At 40.3% G+C, this 17,990-nt stretch overlaps 2 protein-coding genes and 1 long non-coding RNA gene across 3 annotated transcripts in view; 1 reads left to right on the forward strand and 2 right to left on the reverse strand.

Moving 5' to 3' along the window:
- Window positions 1–12,039, reverse strand: part of LOC144616938 (uncharacterized) — a 45,985-nt gene extending 33,946 nt beyond the window's left edge. Inside the window, exon 1 of the long non-coding RNA XR_013556858.2 lies at window positions 11,861–12,039. This is a non-coding gene — a long non-coding RNA (uncharacterized LOC144616938). The remainder of the gene's footprint in view (window positions 1–11,860) is intronic.
- Window positions 12,040–12,589: 550 nt separating this feature from the next.
- H4C16 (H4 histone 16) lies at window positions 12,590–12,967 on the reverse strand. Its single transcript, XM_060658317.3, has one exon. It carries the CDS (start codon window positions 12,947–12,949, stop codon window positions 12,638–12,640), a length of 312 nt encoding a protein of 103 aa, XP_060514300.1. The 5' UTR covers window positions 12,950–12,967; the 3' UTR covers window positions 12,590–12,637.
- Window positions 12,968–15,758: 2,791 nt separating this feature from the next.
- Window positions 15,759–16,722, forward strand: H2AJ (H2A.J histone). Its single transcript, XM_060658315.3, has one exon. The coding sequence runs from the start codon at window positions 16,161–16,163 to the stop codon at window positions 16,548–16,550; it is 390 nt and encodes a 129-aa protein (XP_060514298.1). The 5' UTR covers window positions 15,759–16,160; the 3' UTR covers window positions 16,551–16,722.
- Window positions 16,723–17,990: the final 1,268 nt, after the last annotated feature.

Consider the following 17,990-nt stretch of genomic DNA (forward strand, 5'->3'; position numbering starts at 1 on the left):
CAGGCCATTTCAGTTTAAAATTTTTCATGAGAGAGAGCCAAAGCATAAGAGACCCTTAAAAACTGAGAACAAACTGAGGGTTGATGGGGGGTGGGAGGGAGGGGAGGGGAGGTGATTGGTATTGAAGAGGGCATCTTTTGGGATGAGCACTGGGTGCTGTATGGAAACCAATTTGACGATAAATTTCATATATTAAAAAATAAAAAAAAAATTATTCATGAGAGAAGCATCACAAAGCAGAAAATGAATGTCCTCAAATACATCCGTATGTCGTAGTCCCTGTCTCCCCTTTTCAGCCCCTCGTTGATGACTGTGCATCAGGAGTCTGGGGACTGTCGTGCTATCAAGTGAACTCATCCTCCAGGCCCTCAGCCTTTGTCTAATCTGCTCTCCTGCCTTTGCTCCACCCACTTCACCTTGTGAATGGTACCACCAGGGGTGCCCTGCCAAGTGTGAGAATCCCTCTACCATCTCTTCACCACCTTTACCTGACTATCACCAGGTCCAGTCAAATCTAGCTTGTTAATGTAGCATTAATTTACCCTTTCGCATCCATTTTCCACCCTTCCTTCCCTGGTTCTTACCTTTCTCTTGGGTGATGACATCATATTTACTGCAGTAACCTCCCATCTTGACACTCTCAAATTCACTTGTGATTGCTTCCCAAAGGATCTTTTTAAAAGACACATTTGACTAGAGGACCCTCTCTGATTATTCATAAATAACTTGCAAATTATTTCAGCTGAAAACCCAAATTTCTTAACCGTCATGATATAGCCTTTCCTGTACTAGTCCAGTCGCTCAGGTCCCACCATTGGAGACTAGATTGGAGACAGAGTACATATCCTCTAGAATATTTTTCCTCACTCTTCCCAGCAAAATGTATTATGCTTTGTGCTTCTGAATAGCTGTACTTTTTTCATATTTCTGGAGTCATAATTCTAAAACAGTTTAGTAAGTACTCATTTTTATAATATATAATGTTACAGACCCTGAGACCCATGACTTTGTTTCCCTGGAGTCTAAGATCATGCTTGCCACACATGAAATGCACAATCAGGGTGTAAATTATAATGTATTGCAAGAATGATAGCCCCACCCCTTCTTCTCTTCCTCTGAGTCAGTACCTGGGATTTTCCCCGACCTGAACACTGCAGTGCAGTTTCCGGCAATGGTATATGGCAATGAAACATCATAACAATGGCATTATTTCATTATCAGGAACTATTTTCCAAACAATAATCATAAGTCTCCCCACAGTTTTCTAAATAATTTATTTTTAGATAGATATACATTAAAGGTTTATTTTTTGATATTCTATCAGTTCTGTCTTTAAATATTCCAAAGGATTAAGCACTTAGGTGTGTTGGGAATGGCAGGGATGAATTCCCTAGTGGAATATAAATTTGGTAAATTACAGAGTGGTCATATAACCTGTATCATCATGCCTTCAAGTTTGCTTTTGATTTTTCAGTAAGCCTCTCATAAAAAACAAAGCTTTAATCGTACTATATTGAACAGCCTCATCCCAGACCTCTGTAGATTTCATGGCATTACCCCCCAAAATTGTATGGCTGTAGTACCTCCATTGACTCCACTGATAAGCCACAAGTCCTCTTTTAAGATTTCCTGGAAACAATCTGCCCATGAACAAACACCTCTTTGTTTTAGAGGAAATTTATTTTTTAAATATTTATTTATTTATTTATTTATTTATTTATTTATTTATTTATTTTAAGTTTATTTATCTCAAAGAGAGAGAGAGAGAGAACACGAGCAGGGGAAGGGCAGAGAGAGAGGGAGAGCAGGCTCGGTGCTATCAGCACAGAGTCTGGGGCGGGGCTTGATCTCAGGAACCAGGAGATCATGACCTGAGATGAAACCAAGAGTTGGTCTCTCAACCAACTGCACCATTCAGGTGCCCCTAGAGGAAATTTCTTGAGTCAATATGCACAAGTATTATTCTTCATTATTTAGCCACGTCCCATTAAGTTCTGTTTTACTTAGGTGAGAAGACAGATCAGTGTTAAAGAACATTTTTGATTTTCCTACAGCTTCACTCGACTAAAAATGAAGCATACATACATACACACCTGAATCTAGTCAGGAAAGAATGCTCTCTTCTGATCAAGAATACCCGTCCTCATTGGACTATCATAATAGTAAGGAATTATTTTGTATTGCATTAATAAGCCTCTAAATGTTTTGGATTCGTTCAGTATCAACATTTGTAATAGAAAATGTTATTCACAGTTTTAATTTATCATAAGGGGCAGTTTGGAGGAAGAAAATAATGTGCTAATTTGGAAAGTGCACTTGTGAATAATATTATCCATTTAAACCAGATAAAAGAAGACAAGATGGATGGAATGTTGAAAAACACTCGCATTTGAAAAGATGAGCAAGGAAATAAAGATAATAAAAGAGATTGCACAAAAGTAGAGAATACTAACATGCTTGTGAAAGACAAAAGACTCATGTTTCCAGAAAAAGACAATTGTTAACTGTGCAAAATGCTACAGGCAAAGCAAACCAAAGCATTCCTATCCCCTGCTTCTCAGGCACACCTACTCTTCCTTTCGTCACGATTACACAGCCACATGGAAAAATAAGATTTTTGATGTGACTCCCTGAAATGTTCCACCTTTCCCTTTATCCCTTTCGCAAGATTAAATGTTCTAAGACCCCCACACCTACTCAAATCAAACACATAATTTGCTATTTGGAGGGGCAAATATTTTATTGAATTCTGAGGTCAAAACACTAACCAATATTTATTATATTCACATAACTCAATATCAGGTTTCAGGTCTTATGGCTTTTTAGTTAAAACTGTGTAATTTTTAAAGTCTATAAGAATGTTCAAATTTTGGTTTTCTTCAAAACTAAAATAAAGTGGTGCTTAGGTGGCTCAGTCAGTTGTGTCCGACTCTTGATTTCAGCTCAGGTCATGACCTCACAATTCATGAGATTGAGCTCTGCACTGACATTTTGGAGCCTGCTTGGGATTCTCTGTCTCTGTCTCTGTCTCTGTCCCTCCCCTGTTTGTCCTCTCGCACTCTCTCTCTCTCTCTCTCTCAAAATAAATAAACATTTAAAAAATTAAAATAAAAAGGAAAAGGAGAAATTGGAAAAATATAGATGAAAAAATTGGCATACCAGTGATCATATTTCTAATATGTAAAATGATTCTTTAAAACGATTTCGAAATCGGTGTTTCAACAAACACCGAAAATTCACAAAAAGGAAAATCCAAATGACCTATCGATATCTGAACAAGTAGTCAATCTTTCCATAATAATTCATTTATTAATCCAACAAATACTTACCGAGACGTATTTTGCATCTTTTTCAGATGAAAAAGCAGAATACCATTTTTCATATGAAACAATGGTAGTTCTAAAAATATGATACTATTCAGGGTTGATAAGAGTGTGGAGAAATGGGCACTTCTAAATCTCCTTTAGATATGGGAGAGTTTCAAAGGGGTGTAGTATTTCTCCATGGCAGGGAGCCACATATTTCAAAAGTCGTGCACTTTCATTCACCTAGAAATTCTACCCCTAGGTAGAATTTATTTAAGTAAATAATCAGATATGTTCATAGGATTTATGTGCAACAATATTTATTGCAGCATTATTTATAATAGCTCCCAAAGGAAACAAACAAAATGTCAAATGGTGAGAAATTGGTTAAATAAATCATGGTGTGTTTGTACAACATTTAATAAAAGTCATTTGGAAAAATAGTTAATGGCAAATATTCTTGATATGTTGACAAGTTTAAAAAGCAAATATTAAACTAATATATATGCTATCATCCTGATTTTCTGATTGTTTATAAATGTTTTAAAGTACCCCCAAATATAATATAGTTACATGTGAATATAATATTTGCACATAATACTATAATATAAACTAAAACGTTGACAGTGATGACCTCTGAAGGCAGGACTCAGGAGAGTTTTTAAAAATGTGTTTCCTCATCCCCAAAGGCAAGGGAATTAAAAGCAAAAATGAACTACTGGGACCTTATGAAGATAAAAAGCTTCTGCACAGCAAAGGAAACAACCAACAAAACTAAAAGGCAACCAATGGAATGGGAAAAGATATTTGCAAATGACATATCGGACAAAGGGCTAGTATCCAAAATCTATAAAGAGCTCACCAAACCCCACACCCGAAAAACGAATAACCCAGTGAAGAAATGGGCAGAAAACATGAATAGACACTTCTCTAAAGAAGACATCTGGATGGCCAACAGGCACATGAAAAGATGCTCAACGTCACTCCTCATCAGGGAAATACAAATCAAAACCACACTCAGATATCACCTCACGCCAGTCAGAGTGGCCAAAATGAACAAATCAGGAGACTATAGATGCTGGCGAGGATGTGGAGAAACAGGAACTCTCTGGCACTGTTGGTGGGAATGCAAATTGGTGCAGCCACTCTGGAAAACAGTGTGGAGGTTCCTCACAAAATTAAAAATAGATCTACCCTATGACCCAGCAATAGCACTGCTAGGAATTTAGCCAAGGGTTACAGGAGTACTGATGCATAGGGGCACTTGTACCCCAATGTTTATAGCAGCACTCTCAACAATAGCCAAATTATGGAAAGAGCCTAAATGTCCATCAACTGATGAATGGATAAAGAAATTGTGGTTTATATACACAATGGAGTACTACGTGGCAATGAGAAAAAATGAAATATGGCCCTTTGTAGCAACATGGATGGAACTGGAGAGTGTTATGCTAAGTGAAATAAGCCATACAGAGAAAGACAGATACCATATGGTTTCACTCTTATGTGGATCCTGAGAAACTAACAGAAACCCATGGGGGAGGGGAAGGAAAAAAAAAAAAAGAGGTTAGAGTGGAAGAGAGCCAAAGCATAAGAGACTGTTAAAAACTGAGAACAAACTGAGGGTTGATGGGGGGTGGGAGGGAGGGGAGGGTGGGTGATGGGTATTGAGGAGGGCACCTTTTGGGATGAGCACTGGGTGTTGTATGGAAACCAATTTGACAATAAACTTCATATATTGAAAAAATTAAAAAAATAAAAAAAATAAAAAATAAAAAAAATAAAAATGTGTTTCCTTTAAAAAATAAATGTGTTTCCTTTGCTTTTTCTCTATATCCTATTGTTTCCCTATTAAATAAGCACTGCTTTTATAATAAGAAAAAAAGTTACAAAATTGGATTTTTATAATTAGCTCTTTGATAACCTAAGAGTAGTTTCAGTATAGTGTGAGGGTGAAGGTTTTTAAATTTGGTTAAGTAGTGATTTGAAGAAGTAGAGGCAATCAATATAGGCTGTATCTCAGAACACTTGGCATTTAAGTGCAGGAAAAGATCCAAGGTTAGGTTTAGAGGGAAGTCAGGTTGAGGACAAAGGAGATGGAGAAATATATATATATGTACTATATATACTTATATATTATATATATATACACTTATATATTATATAGTATATATATAATATATAGTATATATATAGTATATCTATAATATATATATTATATAGTATATCTACCCTATGACCCAGCAATTATATATATATAATATAATACCTATTTAGGGTAAAGAGAAAAAGACAGTGGAGGAAAACATTCGTACATAGATTAAGGTAATTTACAGATATAATATCATTATTTACCCATGTAACTTTACATATAGGTATAAGTTAAGAGAAGAAAAATGCAAAATAGTATGCTATATAAAACATGTGTAAATATGACAAAATATTAGGTTGTATTAGTCAAGATTCTCCAGAGGAACAGAACCCATAGAATATATATGTACACACACACACACACACACACACACACACACACACATATGCATATACAAAGACAAGTTTTATCTATCCATATATATATATATATATACATATATATATATAGAGAGAGAGAGAGAGAGGTTATATGTAAAAATTATATATATTATGAAATTTACATTATAATTATTATAATGTAATATATAGTATCATAAATATTAATTATATTATATTAATTATATTATATTAATTATATTATATTAATTATATTATATTAATTATATTATATTATATTATATTATATTATATTATATTATATTATATTATATTATAAATTAGAGAGAGAGAGAGAAATTTATTTTAAGAAACTGGCTTACATGATTATGCAGGCTGGCAAGTTCAAAATCTTAAGGGTCGGCCAGCAGACTGGAGACTCAAGAAGGTCTGATGTTGCAGTTCAAGCTCAAAGACCTGTCTGCTGGCAGAATTCAGGCAGTCTTTGTTCTATTAAGACCTTCAAATGATTGCCCACATTATGGGCAAAGTCTACTGATTTAAATGCTAATCTCATCCACAAAAAAATCATCCTCACAGAAACATCCAAAATAACATTTGGTCAAATTTCTTGACCCTATCAAGTTGACACTTAAAATTATCATCACAAAGGTACTGATGAAAAATGAAAATAGTTCGGCCGGGTAGCAAGATTGCTAGTTTTTCTTAATACTGTCTTTAAATTTGTTACAGTAAAGGTTAGGCATAATTTATTAACAATGAACTCATGCTGTTCAAAACTCAGAAGGGCTTCAACTTTTATAATGCCTAATCTTCAACCACATTAACAATTATGAGGTCATTATACTATCTATACATTATCACTGACTCCTAGAATTCTTATCAAACACCAGTATACAATTACATTCCTAACCTAATTTGAGCATGTCCCATCAACATTTACAGAGTGGAAACATCTAATTACAAATATAGAAGTATATGGGACACTAGTATAAATATGTGGCAATTATATCTTTTGGGAAGCAGAGGTCATGCAGCCTGGGTTTTAGGCATAATGTTACCACTAACTGGCTACAGCAATTTGAATAATTATTCAAGGGACAGGAGTCTGCCAAACTACAAAAAACAAGAGTGACACTTGCACACTAGCCTTAAAGAGGTGTTTTAAGGAATAGATGAAATAATAGATTTTGCTTTGAAAATATAAAGAGGTCCAAAATGAAATAAATATTTCTACAGTGATTTATGGAAAATTAAAGAGGAATCAAAAAGGTGTCAGAGAGGAACAGATTTTACTTTCAGTCCCTCATAAGCTAATCAGAACTTCCAAACAAGGTCAGGCCTAAAAGGACACAAGTCATTGGTTAAGGGATGGGGAATGAGTAGATGTTTATCATCATAATGGTAACATCCAGCATTTAGTAAATGTATAATAAGTGTTAGGCAAACTGCCATATATTGCCTATATTATCCCTTTTAACCGTCATAAAATCCTGAGAGCTGTTATTGCCATGTTATAGATATGGAAAGTGAAACTCAGATTTGTTAAGGGACTTACCCAAAGCTACTACATGTGGCATGATGCTTCCTGAAATTTTCCCGTTGCTCTAGGCTCATGACAAGGGGGCCCCTCTGGATTCCAGGTTTTATAGTGGGAAGTTAAAGTACAAACCATCCCCTCCCCACTCCACATCTATTGAGCTTAGAGCTAGTCAGCCATGGAGAAAGGAAAAGTTTTTTATACTGAATAAGAGATTGAAACTTTAAGTAGATTTGACTTTTAATAACTGAGACAGTGACCAAAACGTAATGGAATCTTTTCAAGATATCATGAGGTTAAAGGAGAGATCTGATAGAGAATGGATGAAGTTTTCACATTTGTCTCCTGAGTTGAGAATATTCAATAAACCAGTTACATTTGAGGGTGGGAAATGGAGCAGTTATCCAGGATCCTTCAAGAACCTCCACATAGACATAAATATGTATACGGGGTTCATCAAACAATTCCAAACACAAACTGGGATGGGAGAGATACTGCCAATATAGACATAAGAATAGCCAATGGAAAATACTTAAAGATACACATATTACGAACAGAAATTATCTGTGGATTATAGTATTTATAAGGATGTCAGATGTTGGGTGAATCTTCTTTTGTTGTCCCAGAATTCATAACTAGGGTCCAAGCTGTGGATAAAGAGGCATCATGCACCTCAAATTCCAAAGACAGAATTGCAATCAGACATTGCCTTTCCAGGCTTACTAAAAGGAGGCAGAATCAGTTCCACCGCCATGAGCCGCTGCTTCCGTGGGAAGATAAGGATAATCACAGCTGTGAGTTATCAGTCCAGAGAGGCATTTGACAGCTCTTTTCTCCTCCTTCCTTAGGGGAGACTGAATGAAGAGAATTAATCTCCTATTCTGGACAGACATATCCACAGGCACTAGACTGTTTTGCCAGCAGCCACCTAAGCAAGAGAAAAGAGAATGGACACAGATGGTAAAGCTGAGAGAAGGGATGGCAGCAGTTATTACCTTTGGGCCACAACCTGGAATGTAACCAAATTACTTTCTTTCTCTGACCACTGAATTTAGAAACCACTGCAAAAATCGTATTTCATCAAATATTTAAGCAAGACTATTCCCTGGAAGAATTTAAATGTTAATGATTACCTATAGAATCCTTATCTCCCTTCTGGGTCTCCCACTATAAATCAGGGACTCTTCTTTCAAAGAAACAGTTGGCAGGTCTAATTGAGGAAATGAAATCCCTTTACACCCTTACCCCTTACATGTGAAATGTAAGTCACATAAGAGATACAGACAAAGCTATTTGGGGAAGGTATATATAACCTATAGATAATATCATATATAGTAGAGTAATGTCAATGATACATTCTTCCCACTTGTAATATACACATACACATGTGCATGTGTATATGTATCCTTTCCATATGCACTATATAACCTTCCCATTAATCCTCTGGTCATATCATGCTTGTGAAAATTCATTTCAAAGTAAAATACTTAAAAATATTGATTTCATTACTAAAGTATTTATACTTGTAGAAAACTCGGAAAATACAGCAATATCTAAAGATGAAAATTAAAATAATCATAAACCTCTACTCACTAATAACTACTGTTAACATGTTGGTAAAGGGAAAGATTAATTGTAGTATTTTACTATATCAATATTGTGCTCTATGTAGTTTTATATCCCACTTTTAAATTCTTACTTATACACATATTTGTGCTTCCTTATTTGTGCTTACAAATAAAAGACTTGGAAATAAGTGTTTCTGAATGTAGAATACTAGCAATTATAGCTATGATAACATTAGATGCATGAAAAATGAAAGGTTTCCAGATCAAAAAAGAGAGCTTAGAAATTGAGTGATATATAAAGTATTTAACAAATGGTTACAGGTAATAGTCACTGGCTGATCAGAAGGGAAACCAGGCACAACAGTCAGCTTGTCTCCACACTCGTGTGTCTGGGCTGAGTATTACTCCTGCATAAGAGGAGACAAAGCCTTGAGAAGCCAAATAATCAAATGTCACACTGATATTTGGCAACAAGATCACAATTACCATCTAAGACCCAATTTCCTGTCCAGGGTTTTTCGTACTTATCAGGTTGCCTCCTTATATGAAAGCTATCTGAAATGTATAAAGTGCTATTTAAATGTACATTCTAATTAATACTATCAATACAGTTAAACAAATACACAGAGATTAGTACACAGGACCAATGAAATATCCAACAGTAGGAGGTCCCCAATATACCAGGCCTGGGAACTACTGTGACCTTTGTTCATGACATTTGTTCCCTAAGCTTGGTGTGGCATTCCCCTTCTAATACCATCTGACCTTTGAAGACAGCCCTACACCTGACAAAATTTGTTCTGTACACCAACAGCACCTCATTCATACCCCTCTGTTAGAGTAAACCACATGTGTACCACCCTCCCGATGTCTACTCAGAAAATAGAAACTTCTTTTTTTTTTAAATTTTTTTTTTTTTTTCAACGTTTATTTTATTTTTGGGACAGAGAGAGACAGAGCATGAACGGGGGAGGGACAGAGAGAGAGGGAGACACAGAATCGGAAACAGGCTCCAGGCTCTGAGCCATCAGCCCAGAGCCCGACGCGGGGCTCGAACTCACGGACCGTGAGATCGTGACCTGGCTGAAGTCGGACGCTTAACCGACTGCGCCACCCAGGCGCCCCTAGAAACTTCTTGATAGCAGACACGTGCTTATTTATCTCTGAATCTTCAAACCTTAACAGTACTTGGAACAAAGGAGGCATTAAATATTCAAAAACCAGAAGAGATCACTTTGCTAATTTCAACAGCATCCCGTTCACATTTAAGGGAGGCATTACAGAGAAGTTTTAAGTTCTTTAACAAACATTTGTAGTAGGCATTTTAATTTTTTTAATGTTTTATTTACTTTTGAGAGGGAGAGAGAGTGTGTGAGCCAGGGGAGAGGGAGAGAGAGAGAGAGAGAGAGAGAGAGAGAGAGAGAGAGAGAGAGACACACACAGAATCCGAAGCAGGTTCCAGGCTCTGAGCTGTCAGCACAGAGCCCCATGCGGGGCTCAAACTTATGAACTGTGAGATCATGACCTGAGCGGAAGTTGGCGGCTTAACTGACTGAGCCACCCGGAGGCCCCTGCAGTAAGGCATTTTATTAGTCAACTTCAGAAAAATCTCAGTTCCAATTTCAGATACTTTGCTGTATTCTCAAATCATGTGACCCAGTTTGGGTTTGGAAAACATGATTACTTTAGGACTGCTAGTACTACCATAGGACTCATACAGACAAATATAAAGATTTCCTGTGCTCCAATAATTTGGTTATATTTTATAAAGAGCGTAAGACATGAGCAAAAATAGCTATGTTCCAAGGGAGAACGTGAATTCTGTTAGGCAGTTAGGAAGAAATAAGGCCATCACCAAAAATACAAAGCAAAAAAAAAAAAAAAAAAAAAAAAAATTAAGCAATTCCTAGTAAGCTAAATACTTAAGGAATAGATATATTGAACTGCCATACAAATACTTATATCCATGACCCACTGGGGTCCTAATCTTCACCCTAATATTTGATTCATGTTAAATTGGAGCTTTAATAGCTACATTATCTATCTACCACCTACTTACATTCACCCTTTCACGGTCAACAAATACAGAGGCACCAAAGTGTGCCAGACTTTGGTGTTTCTTTTAAGTAACTCAGTTTTTTTCATTTGCATTACAGAAAGTTGAGCTTCTGGGACTGTCTCAGTGCCCTAGAAATTTAATTAATACCAGAATCACGAACACACTTCAGTCTTTATGGAGTAGGGGAAAATACTTAGAAGTGAAATATCAGCAAATAGGGCCAAGAGGCCTCCATGGCAGAAGCAGTGTCATATAAAGGTAAGGCCGAAGGGTGCAGGATCTAACAGGGTTGGGTTCAATTCTTGCCTCCAATTCTTACTCCCCCATTATCAGTTTCCTCATCTGTAAAATAGCAATAAATACTTCATAAGTTTGCTGGGGAATCAAACGCAGTAATGGGACACAAAGTGTTCCAAAGCGCCTGACCCCCAATAATTGGTATAATGCCAGATTCCTTTTGGAGAATACTAGAAATGTTTCCAAGTGAGCTCCGTTCCCGCCTCGCCCCACTGGCGGCCCCTGCCGGCCAGCACAAAGACGGGTCCCCAGGGTCCTGATCCTACAGTCGCCTGGGGAAAGCGCCCTCAAACAGGCCGCCCCTTGCTTCGGGTTTCCAGGCCACACCGCGGAATCACTGGGCAGGACCCGCGATTACACAGCTACCTCGCCCTCACCATTTCCACCGAATTTATCAGAACGCGGGCCTCCGTCCATCTCCCACCCACAGCCCCGCCGACGGCTCAGAAAAGGGCTTTTACTCTAACAGCTAGGGCTTATCTCCTTCTGAACAGCAGCATGATGCCGCCCCGCACCCCTGGCCGCACTGCCGGCTAACTCCTGAATCTCCACGGCCAGGGGTCAGAGCACCACCGCCAGGCATTCGGGCCGGGATGCTCACCCGCTCCATGCCGCTAACTGCAGCTGGCCACTGGCCGAGGCCGCGAGCCTTGGCCCCGCCTTCGACTTCGCCCGCGCTTGGCCGCCTTTATTCAGCGTCGGCACTGGGTCACCTCCTACTCAAACGTCAGCAAAGAAAATATTCACAGAAGGCGGCACTACTGCGCGCCACACTAGAACCGCACTTAGCACTTTCCGCGCTATCTGCACTTCCGCGTTCTCAGGAGCCAGGCAACCTTGCCGCACTGACGAGGACCCGTCCCCTCTGACGCGTGGTCCCCAGACCCAATCGGAGGCAGCACCAACTAGCCCTAATTTGCATAGAATTCTGTATATAGGCTCAGGGACAGAGGCCTCGACCGCTTACAAGCCAACCGCCACATCTAAAACGTGGTTTTTCTGCAGTGGAGATGCCTCCTTCCCTCAAATGGAACCCGAAGTCACCTCAGGAGCCCAGTGTGTATGTGTACCATAGAACGAGGTCTGCACCCGGTACCGCACGCCCCACACTACATCCTATGCGAGCGGCGCTGGGCCCCTACTGCAAACACTAACCGCCCACACCTCTCCCCGGAAGCCCAAAGCCCGCCGCCTGCAACCCGCAGCTACCCTCCGGGACAGGTACTTTCAGGGCACCGGGCTGGATTTCATCCAATGCACCGATCTGCGTCTAGATTGCACATTCACACAGTAAGTGCAAAGTGTTCGCTCTTTTCTTGACGTCCTGGGGGCCCTTAAAAGGGCCTTTAGAAATGTGGAGATAAGCCGCCGGGACTGCTCAGCCCCCGAAGCCATACAATGTGCGGCCCTGGCGTTTCAACGCGTACACCACGTCCATTGCCGTGACTGTCTTGCGCTTGGCGTGCTCCGTGTAAGTCACTGCATCGCGGATCACGTTCTCCAGAAATACTTTAAGCACTCCCCGGGTCTCCTCATAGATGAGTCCCGAAATGCGCTTGACACCCCCTCGGCGGGCCAGCCGGCGGATGGCGGGCTTCGTAATACCCTGGATGTTGTCCCGTAAGACCTTCCGGTGGCGCTTGGCGCCTCCTTTTCCCAGCCCTTTGCCGCCTTTCCCGCGACCGGACATCCTTTCAGTGCGCAAAAACCTGAAAGCCGAAGAGCAAGAAACTAGGGGTACGAGACTGGAGACCAAGCTTTATAGTGCCTGGTGGCGGACCTGTTTGAAAACCTCAAGCAAGTGGGCGGAGCTCTAGGCGCGAAGGAACTTTTTTTTTCCACCCTCCCAAAATGAGGGAGGGAGCTGTGAGGAGAAGGAGCTGACTTTCGTTGTTTGCTTTCTTGGGAAAGCTTTTTGGTACTTTTACTGTAAAATTGAGGAAAGACTCATTGGTATTTCGTTTTCTCAACGCTTGAATAAAAATAGGCCAGATTTATGCGCGCTGGCTTCCTCTCCCCAGCTCCTCCCTTCCGTGTCCCCCCTATACCCATTCTCGCGCGCGATTTCTAGGAATGCTTACTTTAATAACAGCATTCCCAGACTAACATGAAAAATAAATAGTAGCCGGGAATGCATTATATCTTGTTAGATTTCAAAGCAATTAGCTTTACACCTTTTCATCTGTGGATCTTTTTCAAGTCACTAGTGGGAGGCAGAGGAGATTTTTTAATACTTTTTTCTCATTTGTGACCCACGCAAAGAAAGAATTAAAATTGTTTCAAAAAAGATCTTATCCCCTCCTCCCTCCTCCCAGACTTTTCCTTATCACTGCTTGTGCGCCCTTCACAGATTATTCTGCCTCCTCTGCCCTCTTCCCCAACCCCGCGCACTTTTGCTTTTCAACAAATAACGATTTCTATGATTATTTAGTTGAAATAAAGTAAATTTCTTATTTCATTCAAACTTTAGGTTCTCACATCTTCCACTTTAAAATTCAGAGGTCTTAAGATAATAGAGCCCATGATCGTAGCTTTAAAGAGTGATTTGTACTGCAAATAGCTCATCAGGAGGCTTTCAATCTTTTTCTTAAGAGAATCCCTGAACAAAATGAAACTCTCAGTAGTTTCACCGCTCTAGGATACAGGACTCTCTGTCCTCCCAAAAGGTTTTATTGATAAAAGGCAGCAGTATTTAGAGGATGATTCATAACTCTCTCCCAGGCACTTAACATCTGGAGGAAGGAATATTGTAGTAAATTGTACTCCCTGTCCCGAGTCTTTAACTTTCTAAAAAAAGCTTTATAGTAATTTTTTCGATAGGTATAAATGCTTATAATTTACCCATCCTTACCCATCTCCATAACACATTTTTATTGTTAGTGATAAAAGAGTCCTCAGAATACTGTGTGTATGACTGCAAAAAATCCTGAATACTCATATTGTACTACATGACTTTAATCCTTGACAGGAAGAAAGAAAAGTCTATCAGATCTTGAAGAGATTGGGATTCTTATAATAGTAAATTGATTGATTAACTTATATTTTATTAAGACTAAAAAATCAAAGTTAGAACATTTTCAAGTTAGAAATCCTCTTGCTGACAAGAATAAAAGGAAAACATATCCAAAATAATAATTGTTAAAAGTTTCCCTTAATATCGGCAAAATTTACAAAACTCATATCAATAACATGTTAATAAATGCACCGGAGGTTTGTCTATTATTCAGTTTATCTAGCAGTTGTTGGATGCTTACTAACATATTTAATCTTCAAACACTTTGGGATACCTACAGAGCTTATCAACTGGTAAGTGGTACAGCCAGAATTTGGACCAAGGCAGTTTGGCTCCAGAATGAATGACTTAATCATAACAGTATACTGCTTCTCAACTTCAAATTGAGTGTCTACTATGTCAATTGAGTGTCTATGTCAATTGAGTGTCTACTATGTATATATAGGTTAATCATTGTTCTAGGCAATAAGGACACGTACAGAAATAGGCAAAAATGTGATTTCATTGCAATCAAATCTTTAATTAGGATGGTGGGAGGGTAAATTTGTTTTACTTTTAAATGGATACTATAATCCACATAAAATGTTGCTTATTTTAATGTGCTTAAAACAAATAGTATAATTGTATAATTGTTAAATTATGTCAGTGAATTGTTAAAAAATAGTTTCTTATAAAAAAAAACACAAAACTTATTTTGTTCCAAATGCTATGGCTCTGCAATTTAGGTAAGTACAGTTGCTACCATTCTTTTTAGCCTTTTCAGGACTGGAGCACCACAGGGGCAGCAGAGGACTGGGAAAGGGAACTACCAAGTGCCACCAGAATGTCTTAGGCGACCATATTGATTTCCGGACTCCTCTACAAGGAGACCCTCAGTCTCCTTGGAGAACATGAAAAGCAGCGCGGTGATGAATAAGGAGCAAACCAGGGCCAAGATTTTTTGCTTCAGAAACTGTGCTGCTCCTGCGGCCTCTCCCTGGAATCCAGAGACTCTTTTCAGGCTCATAACCTCAAAGACAAGAGATGTTAGGTTTTGGCTAACCGACCTTGTTGCAGTCTCTGACGAAAGCATTCACGTCTAGTCTAGCACTCTAGTTTCGCAGTCCCTAGAAGCGAAGATTGGCAACCTGTGAATGGCAGAATTGCTCAGGGATCCAGTGTCATCTAGGCTGATTAAGATAGTTCAGATGGTCAGTTCAGTCCGAGGCATCTTTTGGGGCCAGCTCCCCACACTGTTGAGTAACAGCAGGCGCATCTGAGTTTGCAGGATACAAGGCGCACATGTTTAAAGAAACGGCAGGGAGGCGCTTGCCCACAAGCGCGGGGTCTAGAGTCAGATAATTAGCTGGTTAGGATGCTGTATACGGTGAGAAAATCCACCTACCGGGCATAGCAAAGTAGGGCTCACCCTGCGTCCTCAATTGCTTTTAGTATTTCTTGCTGGAGTGCTTCGTACTTGTAGACAGAGTAGCTCTTCCAGATTTTTCAGTTTCTAACCATGGTTCCTTAATTCTTAAGACGTTCCTTGGAGCAAACTTGCACGTTCAAATCTCAGGATGCACTGAATTCAACGGAGGCCCCAAACGCAGAGCGGTCCGGTCCTGCGTATTCATATGGAGGGTTATGTAAATGAGGACTAGGAGTTTGCTCTTTTGATTGGAGAGAGCTGGAGAAGGCGGTCCCTCAACCAGGAGCGCTGGTTGGAAGCGGAGCCTGCCTGTCATTGGCCAATAGAACTGAGGATGTTGCTGCGCCCAATGAGAAGGCACCGCCTAGTGTCAGCACAAAGTCTTAAAGGCAGTTCCGGTGTAGTACTTCACATTCACTTGCTCAGAGCTCGATTGCTGCGTTTCGCTTCGCAGGCAGGAGTTTTTGGCGAGAGGTAAACATGTCTGGTCGTGGAAAGCAGGGCGGCAAAGTGCGGGCAAAGGCCAAATCGCGGTCCTCCCGCGCGGGCCTCCAGTTCCCGGTCGGTCGAGTACACAGACTGCTGCGCAAAGGTAACTACGCGGAGCGAGTAGGCGCTGGGGCGCCCGTGTACCTGGCGGCGGTGTTGGAGTACTTGACAGCGGAGATCCTAGAGTTGGCTGGCAATGCCGCTCGTGACAACAAGAAGACCAGAATAATCCCTCGCCACCTGCAACTCGCCATCCGCAACGACGAGGAGCTAAACAAGCTGTTGGGGAAAGTCACCATTGCTCAGGGCGGCGTCCTGCCCAACATCCAGGCCGTGCTGCTGCCCAAGAAGACGGAGAGTCAAAAGGCGAAGAGCAAGTGATCCTGACGCCACCACAGGGGAGCTGGCTTTCCCAGCAAAGGCTCTTTTCATAACCGCCCGCAATATATTTTTCAATATACTCGATGTCATGGAAGGCTGGCGGGATTTAGTGGGGAGGTGGGCGGCGAGGGGCCCGCCAAGTCCAGGGCCAATAAAGTCGGTGAAAATCGTGTGGTGGAGAGAGCTATGTAGTCTCGGGGACCTTCCGGATGACCCGGGGGGCAACCGGGAGACCTCTGGAGCAGGTACTGGTGGGTTGGCTTCAGCCGCTTTGTGGGCTACTTTGGTCCGCACCCTCGAGGCGTTTTGTGGGCGGATAAAGGAGACCAGGAGGGACCCACTGGCTTGGAATTGGGCAGAGTTGGGGTCTCTCCCTACTCGCCTTAATGCAAAAGACAGGCAGAGTAGGGTGCGGTTGCGGCAGGGGGATTATTTTTACACCTCTTTCCCAGGGCTTTCACTCTTCTGTCTTGTCCCGGCTGTTCAGGAGGACCCAATTCGGAAGACGCAGTAGGGGCTAGCTGGTGTCTGGCAGGACGTTGGCTTACTGGCCATACTTTTCAAAAGGTGGAGTAACTCTCAGTCTTGGAAGAGTGGTTCTGATGACACCATGTCAACAGATTTTTCTTAGCCTAATAGCTGTTGTGTTTACATGCTTTGGTTAGCAGGTATTTTTATATACACACTTATGTTCACATTTCTTTAAGGTGAAGGAAACATCCAGTAAGATGTGTAATACAGAAGCATGAGTCATGAGTAAATTTGTTCTCCTGACACTCATGTTGCATAACAGTGCAGTGTCTTTAGTCATGAGTTGCTTATGCTTAGGAGCTTTTAAAATGATTTTCTCATGATGGCCTTGTCTCCACCATATTATACTCCTTTGGAAATGTAATCAATTTGATTTTGCTTCCTAACAACAAATAACTTGCTTGAAGTCTTTTATGTTCCCCCATTGGCATGGAGTAAAGATCTCATCCCAACAGTCTTCTAGGGTTTGCATTGCTTAATTGTACAGTAATGCTTAAATAAACATGGGATGTGTGAAAATGTAAGGGTAAATGACTTAAGTGCAAGAAGAAACACGTCTCAGATCAGGAATCCACATTTAAAAGTTTAAACCCTAGCCATCCTATTCTGTCCTCAACTGACCCTTCCGTCTTACCCTTTTCTGCAAGCTTCATCCTGGCCCACCAGGCCCACAAGTAGGATCCCAGTTCAGATTTCACATCTTTGGAGTCCTCTTTCCTATGAGTCAGAGTTGCAGTCTTCCTTTCAAAAAAAAAACAAACAAACAAAACATATATATATATTTCTTCATTTTGGTAGTGTGTGGCCCATTTTCCCACATTGACTTTATTTCTTCCCCAGTATTTTTTGAGGGAGTACAGCTGTGAATGAGGACAACTAGATTTCCACTCTCTGTGAGCTCACTTCTTT

The sequence above is a fragment of the Panthera onca genome, chromosome B4 (genome assembly GCF_046562875.1).
Source record: "Panthera onca isolate mPanOnc1 chromosome B4, mPanOnc1 haplotype 2, whole genome shotgun sequence".
NCBI classification, from domain to species: Eukaryota; Metazoa; Chordata; class Mammalia; order Carnivora; family Felidae; genus Panthera; species Panthera onca.